This window comes from Tachypleus tridentatus, chromosome 6 (assembly GCF_004210375.1).
Source record: "Tachypleus tridentatus isolate NWPU-2018 chromosome 6, ASM421037v1, whole genome shotgun sequence".
In the NCBI taxonomy this organism is placed as follows: Eukaryota; Metazoa; Arthropoda; class Merostomata; order Xiphosura; family Limulidae; genus Tachypleus; species Tachypleus tridentatus.
Window position 1 is genome coordinate 147,644,404 of NC_134830.1, and position 13,187 is coordinate 147,657,590.

Below are 13,187 nucleotides of genomic sequence, written 5' to 3' on the forward strand. Positions count from 1 at the left end.
TTTATTCATTACAAACCAATGTGAGAACTTTAGATTAAATATACAACAATCCCATCAGCTTTCTACTTACTTGGTAAACATTAAAAACTGTATAAACAGACAATATTTACAAAACTAATCAGAAAGCACTATTAACACATTTACAAAGAATAATGTGATTGGGTAACTTCCTATAAAACTACAAGTCACACTGCATGAAAAGTTTCATCCACAGAAGTCACACTAATTAAAAGTTGTAACAACAGTGGAAAACAACTGTAACTAGGTTATTACTTTTGCAGCAGTGCAAGTCACATGAAATGAGAGTTAATGTTTAAGAGATACTATATCAAAAATACTACAATACTATTGTTAAACTGTGGAATAGAACAGTTTACTTTACATATGACATTCAGACTCCAACGTAATACTAACATTAATATGACACAAGTTCAAGGAATTACATGTAAATGATTCTAAACTAGAGTGTGTTTATTACCACAACATTCACACACACACACACACTACAATGAAATTCTTTCCTTTGATGATGTACAAATTTAACCATATTCAAACTACAGAAACTGAATCAAAATTAAACAGAATGTACTTCATTCTCCACTCATTGACAAACATCACAATTTGAAATTTGTAAATCAATTAAAACTTTAAAACAGGTGAAATGTGTAAAGAATCTAATTGAATATCTGTTAACAAAATGTAACACACTGAAAATTGTAATATTTGATTTTTGTGAACTACTTAAAACACTTACAGTTCCAGCTGTTGCCCCAGCAGTAAAACTAAACCAAAAACTAGGCTGTTCCATCTGGAATCTGAACTTCAAATGTTCATAACTGGCCCAGTATATAGCTGTAAATACAATAATTAGCTCAATTTTCTTTCTTTTTAAAATATTTTTGTATATTACAAAACAATTTTTTAAAGTATTTTTGTAAAGTAATAGCATTTACATAGAATATAAAATATACTAACATGAAAACGGTACATCTCTGAGAACTGTTGGCCCTAGTCCTCTCCAAAGTGACAGAAAACCTTTCAGTTGTACTAAACTACGAATCGCTTTTCCAATTTCTAAATGTGAGAAAAAACAAACTCTCAGGTTAGTGAAGCTTCTAATAATCATTTACTTTGTCTGAGAATAAATATTAAATGAATAATTTTTAATTTATCTAAACAAATAACTTAACTAGTATTAAAAAAATAAAAAAACGAGCGGGTTAGCAATGAAACTAATAGTTTCTAATGCTAAAATTTATTATCAAGTCCCTGAGGTGGACAAAAAACAGATAGCATATATCAACTTCCAAATGTATTTTTAAATTACATACAATAGCCAATTTTAATTGAAATAACACTTCATAAACAGACCTGGAGTATATGATTAATCACTCCCACACCTTACCAATATCCTCTTTTAACTAAATTAACCCTTTATAGACAGACCAGAAGTATACACTTAATCACTACCACATGTTACCAATATCCTCTGTTAATTGAATAAAACCTTTATAGATGTGCCAGGAAGTGTACGATTGATCTCTCCCACATATTACCAATACCCTCTCTTAATTAAATTAACCCTTCATGGACAGACCAGAAGTATATGATTAATCTCTCCCAGATATTTCCAATATCCTCTTCTCACAGCATAAATATTTGATTAAATTACATAAACCCTGATACACATTTCCCAAATAGTACCTAATTTTTGCTTAAAACAATTCACATGAATTAATTTAGTATTTTCATAATTTCTTAGTTTATCAAATTTTCAAAGTTATATTGAAAAACCATTTTAAAACAATCATAAAAACACGTTCTTACAATTTCTTTAATATTAATCAGGAAGTTTGATATTTAGATATTGATGCAGTTTCAATAACATATTTTTCAGTACTTTATTTTAACAACTAAAGGTAATCCAAAGTTATAATTAACTCCAGTTCCCTGATATATGTAAATATGAGAGATTTTTGTACTTAATACAATGAAGGAAGAGTGCAGGAGTTTGCTTCAAAGAGACACATTAGATTCTGAATAACTTAAATATTTAGTGAATAAAACTGAAAGAAGGCTGATGGTCCTGGTGGAGGTACAGTGAACTAAGCCATAAGAGCTTAACTTGTGTGATCAGCATAAAAGCTGAAGGAAAGATAAAAGAGAAACAAGTCTGTAGTACTAGAACATGAAGTGTCAGCTCATCACTTTCAACATTATCTTCTATTCAAAGCACACGTAACAGTTGTTGCCAAAAATATTCTTAGTTAAAATCAAGAAACATGTAAAAATATTTTAACAAGACTTTTCTTAATGGTCAAAAAACATTAACCAGATCTTGACCTGGGGTGGCCTACAGTGGAAAATATATATGTGCAAAATCTATTGGTTATCACCCAAGACAAAAATGAAGTTTTGGTTCAGTGTCTTACAAGAATATCAAACATTCTGGTTCTTTGTAAATATTCATCACAACTAAAAACGTTTTGCTCCTAACTTAGTAGCTTAATTAATTTTTTTTTTATCAGAAACAACAGGAAAGTTTCAGTTTTTAAATCATAATTCAACACTATAAACTTAAAACAACTTCCATGTTATTCCATAATAAAATTCCATAAGCCATTTCAAATCAAATTACTTAATAAATTTGATGAAATGTAACCATTAAAAACCAACAAGAATTTCAATAACTATTCTAAAAATTAATAAGAAAAATATATTCTTTTAGACAGCTCTATCTATAAACCAAACCTTGTGATCACAAGTTAATTATCAAGTAGAATGAGAACTTCAGTCCCTGTACTAAAACTTTCTTCCAACTAGAAAAACTCACTGTTCAGATATTTAACATCATGAATCTTTAGTACAACTTAAAATATTATCTTACTAGGTTAACACAAAATTATTTTATTTGTTTTTAAGAACAAACATATTTGTACTATGCCCATCACAAATATGGAAACTCCATATTTCCTGTTATAACTTCGAGACAGATTTACCACTAGAGGGACTAACAGAGGTGGAATAATAATTAATTTACAAAATTTCTGAAATAACAGGAACTTGTCTATAGGTTTAATTAATATACCAATTTGTATAACTTAACCTTAGGACAGCTGATGGATTCCACATGGACACTTCTGAAACATTTTTATTTATGCACTAAATTACTTGTGTGTCCAAAGCTCTGTGGCTACTAGTAATTATTTTAGTTCCTCATTCTGTACAGTGTGAAAACACATATATCGCACAAGCCAGTACATGAACCTCACAGGTCAACATTTAAAGTAGAGAACACCTACATTGTGAAGACCTGTAATACTTTATTTCTCTAATGAATAAAGTATTGTCCTTACACTTGTTGTTCCAAGCTTATCTTTAAAGTCTATAGCTTTCCAACAACAAAAGTAGAAACAATGTAAAACCATTTTTGATAAACATTTGAGCTTTCTGTTTTGAAATGACTTTTAATAATTACCAAGTATAAATACTTTCATCATACACACCTGAGTAGCTCAATTTTTTGGACTGCATCTTTGTTCTTATCAGTTCCAAAGGACTTATCACTGTTACAGCAATAACTGAAAGTTACATAAGAACTCTTACTCCAATGTGCAACTTCATAGTCAAGTATAAAAACACTGCTATTTGAGTAATAAATATGACTAAAATATCCAATTGTGAAAACTGTTGAAGTGGCATTACTTTTAACATTTCTTTAATATAACATCTGTAAAAATATTTTCACTTTTCAAACATTTTTTTTCATAATTTCCTACACAAGATTATGGGAAGTTTTTATCTCCATCTCAAGAAGTCAGTTGTAATCCTTACTTCCACTCAAACAGAAATCAGTTGTAATCCTTACTTCCACTCAAACAGAAATCAGTTGTAATCCTTATTTCTATTCAAACATCCAAACGCTTTTCCACGTTGAATGGAACAATTCACATATTTGCCATTTAACAAAAATATATGTGAATTACAACAACACAAGTACGTAGAACAACTTAAGTGCTTATAAAAACATTATAGATTAGGGACTATTAAAAACTTCAATCTTCATTCATCCAGAAACTAATTTTAAAAGTTCATTAATCTTCATACCTCCTAGTTCTCATTTTTAATCCCAAGTTGGATCAATTAAAGTGTACTATACTAATTAACTAATTACTTTTAACATACAAAAACATTCTTGAATGTTTAAGAAAGTCATGAACTGTAAACAAGATGCTAATGACCATGTGAACCTACTTGGTAACTTCATGCTCTTAAAACTAAAACTGGCTAGAGTTTAAGTGAAACCACAAAGAATTAAATAAGATTTGAACCTCTTGCAGTTGCTCCAGCCAACATTGGAACCCAAAGTGCCTGCTTTGATGCATTGGAATGATGTAACAGACAAGCTCGGAGTTGATCATACAAAGTAAAGTAGATAACGGTAGCTGGAACGGCCATTACTCTAGCAGGAAAGAAATTATAATAAAACTTTATTTTGTATCAGCAATACTTACAATTTCTATAGCTGCAGACCTTTTTTTATGGATTTATGTAGACCCTATTTATGGTAATATTTACAATATCCATAACTGTGTACTGTTTTTAAGCATTTATGTAGCCCCTTTTTGTGGTCCTTGAAAACATTTCAGGCTATGCTGAGGCTCTTATGAAGGACCACTCAAACCAAAACACGTCAACTGTGTTCTTCTAAACTCTTCTTATTGTTTAGAATAAGAGTTCACAAAAACACAGTCCACATGTCAAATAAACTGTGAAGAAACAGAAAAATAGTGAATCAGAATGTTAAGAATAAATAAAACATTTTTTAACAACACTGTACTAACATTAAGGACAAAGAAAACAGTTTTAACAATACTGTACTAATATTAAAAACAAAGAAAATAATTCTAACAATGTACTAAAGTTAAGAACAAAGAATGCAGTTTTAACAACACTGTACTAACGTTAAGAACAAAGAAAACGAATTTTAACAACATTGTACTAATCCATGATAAGAAAAATCATTTGTAGAGGAAATTACATATTTAAAAATGGCTGATATGGGTAGAGAAAGCATAAGTAGAGGAGCGAGCAACGTTTAGACATTCAAACTTTACATTACACAACCACATTCAAACATGTGGTCAGCTACCTGTCAGTAACTCTCTTTCTTTGTGAACCTCACGTTGACCAAAGAAGGTCGAAATGTTGTTTGCTTCTCTACTAGTGCTTTCTCTACCTATAATAGCCATTTTTAAATATATAACACTGTACTAATGCTGAGAACAAAGAAAGGAATTTTAACAGCACTGTACTAATGTTGAGAACAAAGAAAACAGTTTTAACAGCAACTGTACTAATGTTATGGACAAAGAAAACAGTTTTAACAGCAACTGTACTAATGTTATGGACAAAGAAAACAGTTTTAACAGCAACTGTACTAATGTTATGGACAAAGAAAACAGTTTTAACAGCAACTGTACTAATGTTATGGACAAAGAAAACAGTTTTAACAGCAACTGTACTAATGTTATGGACAAAGAAAACAGTTTTAACAGCAACTGTACTAATGTTATGGACAAAGAAAACAGTTTTAACAGCAACTGTACTAATGTTATGGACAAAGAAAACAGTTTTAACAGCAACTGTACTAATGTTATGGACAAAGAAAACAGTTTTAACAGCACTGTACTAATGTTATGGACAAAGAAAACAGTTTTAACAGCACTGTACTAATGTTATGGACAAAGAAAACAGTTTTAACAGCACTGTACTAATGTTATGGACAAAGAAAACAGTTTTAACAGCACTGTACTAATGTTATGGACAAAGAAAACAGTTTTAACAGCACTGTACTAATGTTATGGACAAAGAAAACAGTTTTAACAACACTTTACTAATGTTATGAACAAAGAAAACAGTTTTAACAGCACTGTACTAATGTTATGGACAAAGAAAACAGTTTTAACAGCACTGTACTAATGTTATGGACAAAGAAAACAGTTTTAACAGCACTGTACTAATGTTATGGGCAAAGAAAACAGTTTTAACAGCACTGTACTAATGTTAAAAACAAAGAAAACATTTGTAACAACACTGTACTAATGTTAAAAACAAAGAAAACATTTGTAACAACACTGTACTAATGTTAAAAACAAAGAAAACATTTGTAACAACACTGTACTAATGTTAAGAACAAAGAAAACATTTGTAACAACACTGTACTAATGTTAAGAACAAAGAAAACATTTGTAACAACACTGTACTAATGTTAAGAACAAAGAAAACATTTGTAACAACACTGTACTAATGTTAAGAACAAAGAAAACATTTGTAACAGCACTGTACTAATGTTAAGAACAAAGAAAACAGTTTTAACAGCACTGTACTAATGTTAAGAACAAAGAAAACAGTTTTAACAGCACTATACTAATGTTAAGAACAAAGAAAACAGTTTTAACAGCACTATACTATTGTTATGGGCAAAGAAAACAGTTTTAACAGCACTATACTATTGTTATGGGCAAAGAAAACAGTTTTAACAGCACTATACTATTGTTATGGGCAAAGAAAACAGTTTAACAGCAACTGTACTAATGTTATGAACAAAGAAAACAGTTTTAACAGCACTATACTAATGTTATGAACAAAGAAAACAGTTTTAACAGCACTATACTAATGTTATGAACAAAGAAAACAGTTTTAACAGCACTATACTAATGTTATGAACAAAGAAAACAGTTTTAACAGCACTATACTAATGTTATGAACAAAGAAAACAGTTTTAACAGCACTATACTAATGTTATGGGCAAAGAAAACAGTTTTAACAGCAACTGTACTTATGTTATGGGCAAAGAAAACAGTTTTAACAGCAACTGTACTAATGTTATGAACAAAGAAAACAGTTTTAACAGCACTATACTAATGTTATGAACAAAGAAAACAGTTTTAACAGCACTATACTAATGTTATGAACAAAGAAAACAGTTTTAACAGCACTATACTAATGTTAAAAACAAAGAAAACATTTGTAACAACACTGTACTAATGTTAAAAACAAAGAAAACATTTGTAACAACACTGTACTAATGTTAAAAACAAAGAAAACATTTGTAACAACACTGTACTAATGTTAAAAACAAAGAAAACATTTGTAACAACACTGTACTAATGTTAAGAACAAAGAAAACATTTGTAACAACACTGTACTAATGTTAAGAACAAAGAAAACATTTGTAACAGCACTGTACTAATGTTAAGAACAAAGAAAACAGTTTTAACAGCACTGTACTAATGTTAAGAACAAAGAAAACAGTTTTAACAGCACTGTACTAATGTTATAAACAAAGAAAACAGTTTTAACAGCACTATACTATTGTTATGGGCAAAGAAAACAGTTTTAACAGCACTATACTATTGTTATGGGCAAAGAAAACAGTTTTAACAGCACTATACTATTGTTATGGGCAAAGAAAACAGTTTTAACAGCAACTGTACTAATGTTATGAACAAAGAAAACAGTTTTAACAGCACTATACTAATGTTATGAACAAAGAAAACAGTTTTAACAGCACTATACTAATGTTATGAACAAAGAAAACAGTTTTAACAGCACTATACTAATGTTATGGGCAAAGAAAACAGTTTTAACAGCAACTGTACTAATGTTATGGGCAAAGAAAACAGTTTTAACAGCAACTGTACTAATGTTATGAACAAAGAAAACAGTTTTAACAGCACTATACTAATGTTATGAACAAAGAAAACAGTTTTAACAGCACTATACTAATGTTATGAACAAAGAAAACAGTTTTAACAGCACTATACTAATGTTATGAACAAAGAAAACAGTTTTAACAGCACTATACTAATGTTATGGACAAAGAAAACAGTTTTAACAGCACTGTACTAATGTTATGGACAAAGAAAACAGTTTTAACAACACTGTACTAATGTTAAGAACAAAGAAAACAGTTTTAACAGCACTATACTAATGTTATGAACAAAGAAAACAGTTTTAACAACACTGTACTAATGTTAAGAACAAAGAAAACAGTTTTAACAGCACTATACTAATGTTATGAACAAAGAAAACAGTTTTAACTCTTAATTGACAACCATCATCAATTGATGCTGCCATCTACAACATCCCTGGTGTTTATGAGTTAACAACAATGTAGTTAAGAACAAATACAACAATTTTAACAACAATGTACCAATGTTAATATTTCTGACACTATGTTTCATTAACCTTCAGTATCAATTGTTAACTTTAAGCACTCAGTATGCAAGTACTAAAATATTTGTAACTTCTTCCACTACAAGACTTATTACAAGTATTAAAAATAAATAAGTGTATGAGTAACACAACGAGATAAGTGCAGCTAGAGTAAAATAATTCTCCAATTACAGAGAAAGTAGTTTGGCCAGAATGTCAAACACATTTCTCAGCTATTTTAACTTTTGTCTTTCCAAGCTAGGATATAAGAAGCAACATACTACTGAAAATGTCAGCTTCATAATTAATTTAAATGTTCTCGTTTTAAAGAAAAGGTTTCAGACACACATGAATAACCTACAATGCAGTAGGAAGTCCACTCCACAAGGAACTTTTCCCTTCAGTTCTGGTGATTTTGATGAATGCATCCTAATCAAATAAAAATGGAAATGGTAGAAATATTTTTGTATTTCATAATTCAAAATATATATATTTATATATCAGAATGCAGTTCATTAATAACAAAGTTTTAAATTTAATCATTTATAAATGAAATAACATTCTAATCTGAGAAGCAAATTTGATTCCCAAAGTATGATATACTGTTATCACATCAATAAGTCAAGAATCGAGTCTACAAAGTCATTAAACTTTTTATGTTTGTGACACATATCCTGTAGTCAGCATGGTTTGGGAAAAAGAAAAACAGCTGGTCAAGTAAAATCTCAGTTCAAGTTAGGACATTTCCTATACCTACTGGTAAGGGACTCGTACATCTGTAAATGTTTCTACCATGCAGTTCCATTAAAATTATGGTTCATTTTTACTGCTGGGATGTATAACAAACTTTCCAGATCCTTAAAGAACCATAGAAAGTGCCTACATAGATATGTAAGTTGCTTTACAACAATGAGAAAAATAGTGTTGCTGGGAGTAATGTCTCTGGTATTATGCTTCACTTTATATCAACACAACCTATGACACAGCACAAAGTGTAATCTTTATTACAGCAAATTTAAAATCCAAATTCAAGTTTTTCAATTATTCATAATTATTATGACTCTTCATGAAGTTCACATGCAAGTAACATTCAATTTACTAACGGTACTTTTAAATAAAAACCATGCCTTAAGTAGTTAGGCCTAAGTAAAAGGTCTCATGGGGAAATAAACTGTACAACATTGATAATTCACAAAAATATCCAGAAGTAAAATTTATTTTTTTTACCAAACACTTTTGAAGATTTTTATACAAAATCAAACAGTGTAATGCAATATTTTTCTTCTGGATTACAAGCACTTATGACAGCCTATTAGCCAGGTGCTGTGAAAAGGTGTTTCAACTGTTGGACAGAATCATTGTATGTAGCTATTACAGCAATGCAATATTTGTGAAAGAATAATATTCTGCTGTTGAATTAGAGGGTGAATTTGATTTTTAGTGCAGAACCACACTGTGATATCTGCTGAGGCCACCAGGGGAAACTAAGACCTGGATTTTAGCATATAAACTTACCAGAGGACCTTCTGCTGTTGGTACGAATAGCAACTCATGTAAAAAATAAATAAACAAATAAATAAAACAAGCCATTCTATTAAATATTACTTGAACTATTTTAAATCATGAGAATTCTGATCCATAATTACAATGCACAATAAAACATTATGAAACATTAAAACAAGAATGAACAGTATATATGTAAATACTAGTAATTGCCAGTACACTTGATAACTGAAATTTCTAGAAACTCTCAAGCTTCAAAAAGGTAACCAATGCAATAAGAAGAGGCAGTTTTATACTACTGTTTAGCAATAGTTCGCATACTATAAACTTCAGAAGCTACAACTGTGATTAATGCCTATTAATTGAGAAACTACAAACACTTGACAATAAACGTTTAGATTTTGAACATCACACACTGTTTAACTTCACAGAATTAACTCTGGACATTAGTATTTCTACGAGGACATCAGATATCTTCTTCAATAAAAAGTCTGCTTGTAAACAGCAGGTAACAATAGAGCTAGCTAGCTAACCATTAAGTGAACTGTACCAATATCAACTCAAACTAATTCACTCACATTCATCATCAATAAAGCAATAAGTTCCAGACCAGATAGAAAACTCAATATTGTTTATAGGTTTGTAACTTTTGTATATAAATCTTTGTTTATAATAACTGTTATTGTAATTTGTACTGTTGTTTGTATATTATTGTATATTTGTGTTAAAAAAGAAAACTGTGTGTATCAATCTTGTTGGCAAATATAATAAATTTGATACATATTGAGATTTAATAAATTTCTAAATCAAAATTACAATTTCACTCTGTTCGAGTTGTGTGAAATCATAATATGAGACATAATAAATTGAACACTAGTCCGAGATAAATTATAATACTTAGCATTAACAACATCAACCAAAGTAAAATCTCAAACAGTATTCAATAACCTCCTGTACTGAACAATAAAGCATGACTGAAGAATAACCAAAAACAACATTTAATATCTCCTAACGTTCATGAATACAACAAGCAGTGATGTGTGTCCCAAGTTCTGAAAACAATGTAGGATTTAACCAATTTTAAAACAAATACAATCACCTTGGCTTGATCCACTTAAACGTCATTTCACTAATACTTTTGCAACATTTATTAATCAATGGCTGCTATTATTAGAAACTATAATCTTTCAGCACTAACTAGTGGTAACATTTTATCTTGATAAGAGCACCCGTTTGTTTTCACCTGCTTGAATAGGGTTTTGAATGCTACTAATTATGTCTTAGGACATACCTCATCTCAGACAGAAAGAGAATGAAATGTTTTGGTAGTCTGAGTATTTAGGTTAACGTTTATAGCTCAGATAAGATTCCAATTCCTGGGAAATATAACAACACAGATTCAAACAAACTACACATGTACAAAAACTAGTTCTATAAGGATGAAAAAAGTAAAAGGTGATCTTATCAGAGCTTGTAAGTTTTTTAAGCTATGATCCCTTACTTTTTGTGCTATGTTCTGAACATTATAGAACATTCAGCCAGCCAAAGATCTAAGATTCAGAAAAAAACAAACCAGGCTTTGTTTATGGAATGAGTTCCTGTCAATAATAGTGGAAGGCAGCACTTTACAGAAGTTAAAAAGTGGAATCATGGACTTACTGAAAAATAAAAGTTGGGTGTGAAAAGATTTCCTTGAAGGTGCAAGTTATGATGAGAACTTATTATCTAACAAACTGAACAGACATAAAATAGTTACCAAAGTGCCACTAAAATAACGAGGGTGTTTGTACGAGTATGAAGACGTTGTTCCGGTTCCAGAAACACAAAAACATGCATGTTCCACTACGTCGTTACAATACAGAAAACATTTATTACGCATGAACTCCTTCTGTTGAGCTTGGAGACGAATTTTTACAACATCAAGAGGCGTCACTAGAAAGAGAAATTTGTAAAATCATTAGAAAAACCATATCAGGATTAAAGTTTGAAACAGGAATTTATTCTATCAGATAAAAATGCCGATATAAAATAGTTTTATTTTAACCATCGTATTTTTGAAAAAACAACCAACTAAAATTGAACAGCTTTATAATGCAATAAGCAGAAAATTTAAGTACAAAATAAAAAACAAGTTACAATAATTTCAGATAACTTATAAACAACCACATTTCAGAATTTACAATACATACATGTATATTGTAATTGAATATACATCAAGATATAATTCTACAGTCCAACAAAAATTATTTCCTTAAACTGTTTTGAAACTACTTCATATAGTGAAAAGTACAAGGCTACACTTCAGATAAACTCCAGCTATCACTGGATAATAAAATATTCTGATGACTAACAGCATATACATCATTAAATTGAGAAAAACCCATTATATGTACCTATTTTAAATTACATTCAGTTAATAATGCCCCACTACTAACGTTTTTTATATTATACTAAACTAACAAAACTGTTTTGTTTCCAAAATAGTAACCTTAAGCATTACTAGATTTATAAACATTACCAAAGACAGAAGTCACCAAAGCTCCTGTGCTGGACGATGCCATGTGCTGAAACGGAGTTAGACTGGTAGTGATTTTACTGTTATTGTTAGAATCAATTCTACTGCGACTTATTTCTCCTGCTTTCATTTTTGACAAAGCACCGAGACCAAAAGGGATCGAAATACCATGAGATCTAGTAGTGTTCGTTTTTTTAATTTAAAATTCTCATTAAGGATTCAGTTTCTTCATTACATTTTTCTTGACTAAATTAACTTTTCGTTTTAAGTTTAACAAGAACCGAAGAAGCTGAACTTAGAATCTAGGCTTAAACTAACACTGCTAGTACTATTAATAATAGCAGTAATTTCTGCCATTAATAATGGCACCAGTTTGTTAAGAACCTATATTTTTAATAAACTATAAAAAATAAATACCATTCTATTTGTAAATAACATTATAAGTACTTAAAAAATAAGAATACATAAAGACACTCGGTGTGTTTGAGTTTTATAACGTTCACATGATCGCTCTTTCATTATCATAATAAACAAGCATGTCCTTCTGTATTAAACAAACAAAAAAGTTACAGATCGTGCTATTTAGCCTTGGATGTAATTACCTAGTTTAAACTATAGAGGGGGCGTATTGTACTTTTATGCTAATTTTTGGGTATTATTTGTACGTGTTTTAGTGAAATTTTCTTGTAGAAGCTGTAAAGCAAAATATTAAATGTTGAAGAAAGATAAGTTTGACGTTAAGAGATAGCTTATTACTAATATTAGTGTGACGTTCTCTCACATACAGTTATGAATATATTATATGGACATTCTTTTATCGTATGGAAGTGTACAAATTTATTCAAAGAATCGACATAGAAAAGACCCTGCTTTTTGCGTGTTGTATTCTAAAGATATTGGACGACTGAGCACAATTGTAAGATTGTAACAACAGGCTAAACAGATTTAT

At 29.9% G+C, this 13,187-nt stretch overlaps 1 protein-coding gene across 1 annotated transcript in view; it reads right to left on the minus strand.

Annotated features, from left to right (window-relative positions):
• The window catches only part of LOC143251761 (uncharacterized), a 22,989-nt gene extending 10,179 nt beyond the window's left edge, over positions 1–12,810 (minus strand). The window contains exons 1-7 of the mRNA XM_076503004.1: positions 12,242–12,810; positions 11,480–11,655; positions 8,582–8,649; positions 4,332–4,462; positions 3,507–3,581; positions 976–1,074; positions 742–852 (exon numbers count right to left, since the gene is read on the minus strand). Of these exons, the coding sequence (XP_076359119.1) occupies positions 742–852; positions 976–1,074; positions 3,507–3,581; positions 4,332–4,462; positions 8,582–8,649; positions 11,480–11,655; positions 12,242–12,368 (787 nt within the window). The 5' untranslated portion in view covers positions 12,369–12,810. The remainder of the gene's footprint in view (positions 1–741; positions 853–975; positions 1,075–3,506; positions 3,582–4,331; positions 4,463–8,581; positions 8,650–11,479; positions 11,656–12,241) is intronic.
• Positions 12,811–13,187: the final 377 nt, after the last annotated feature.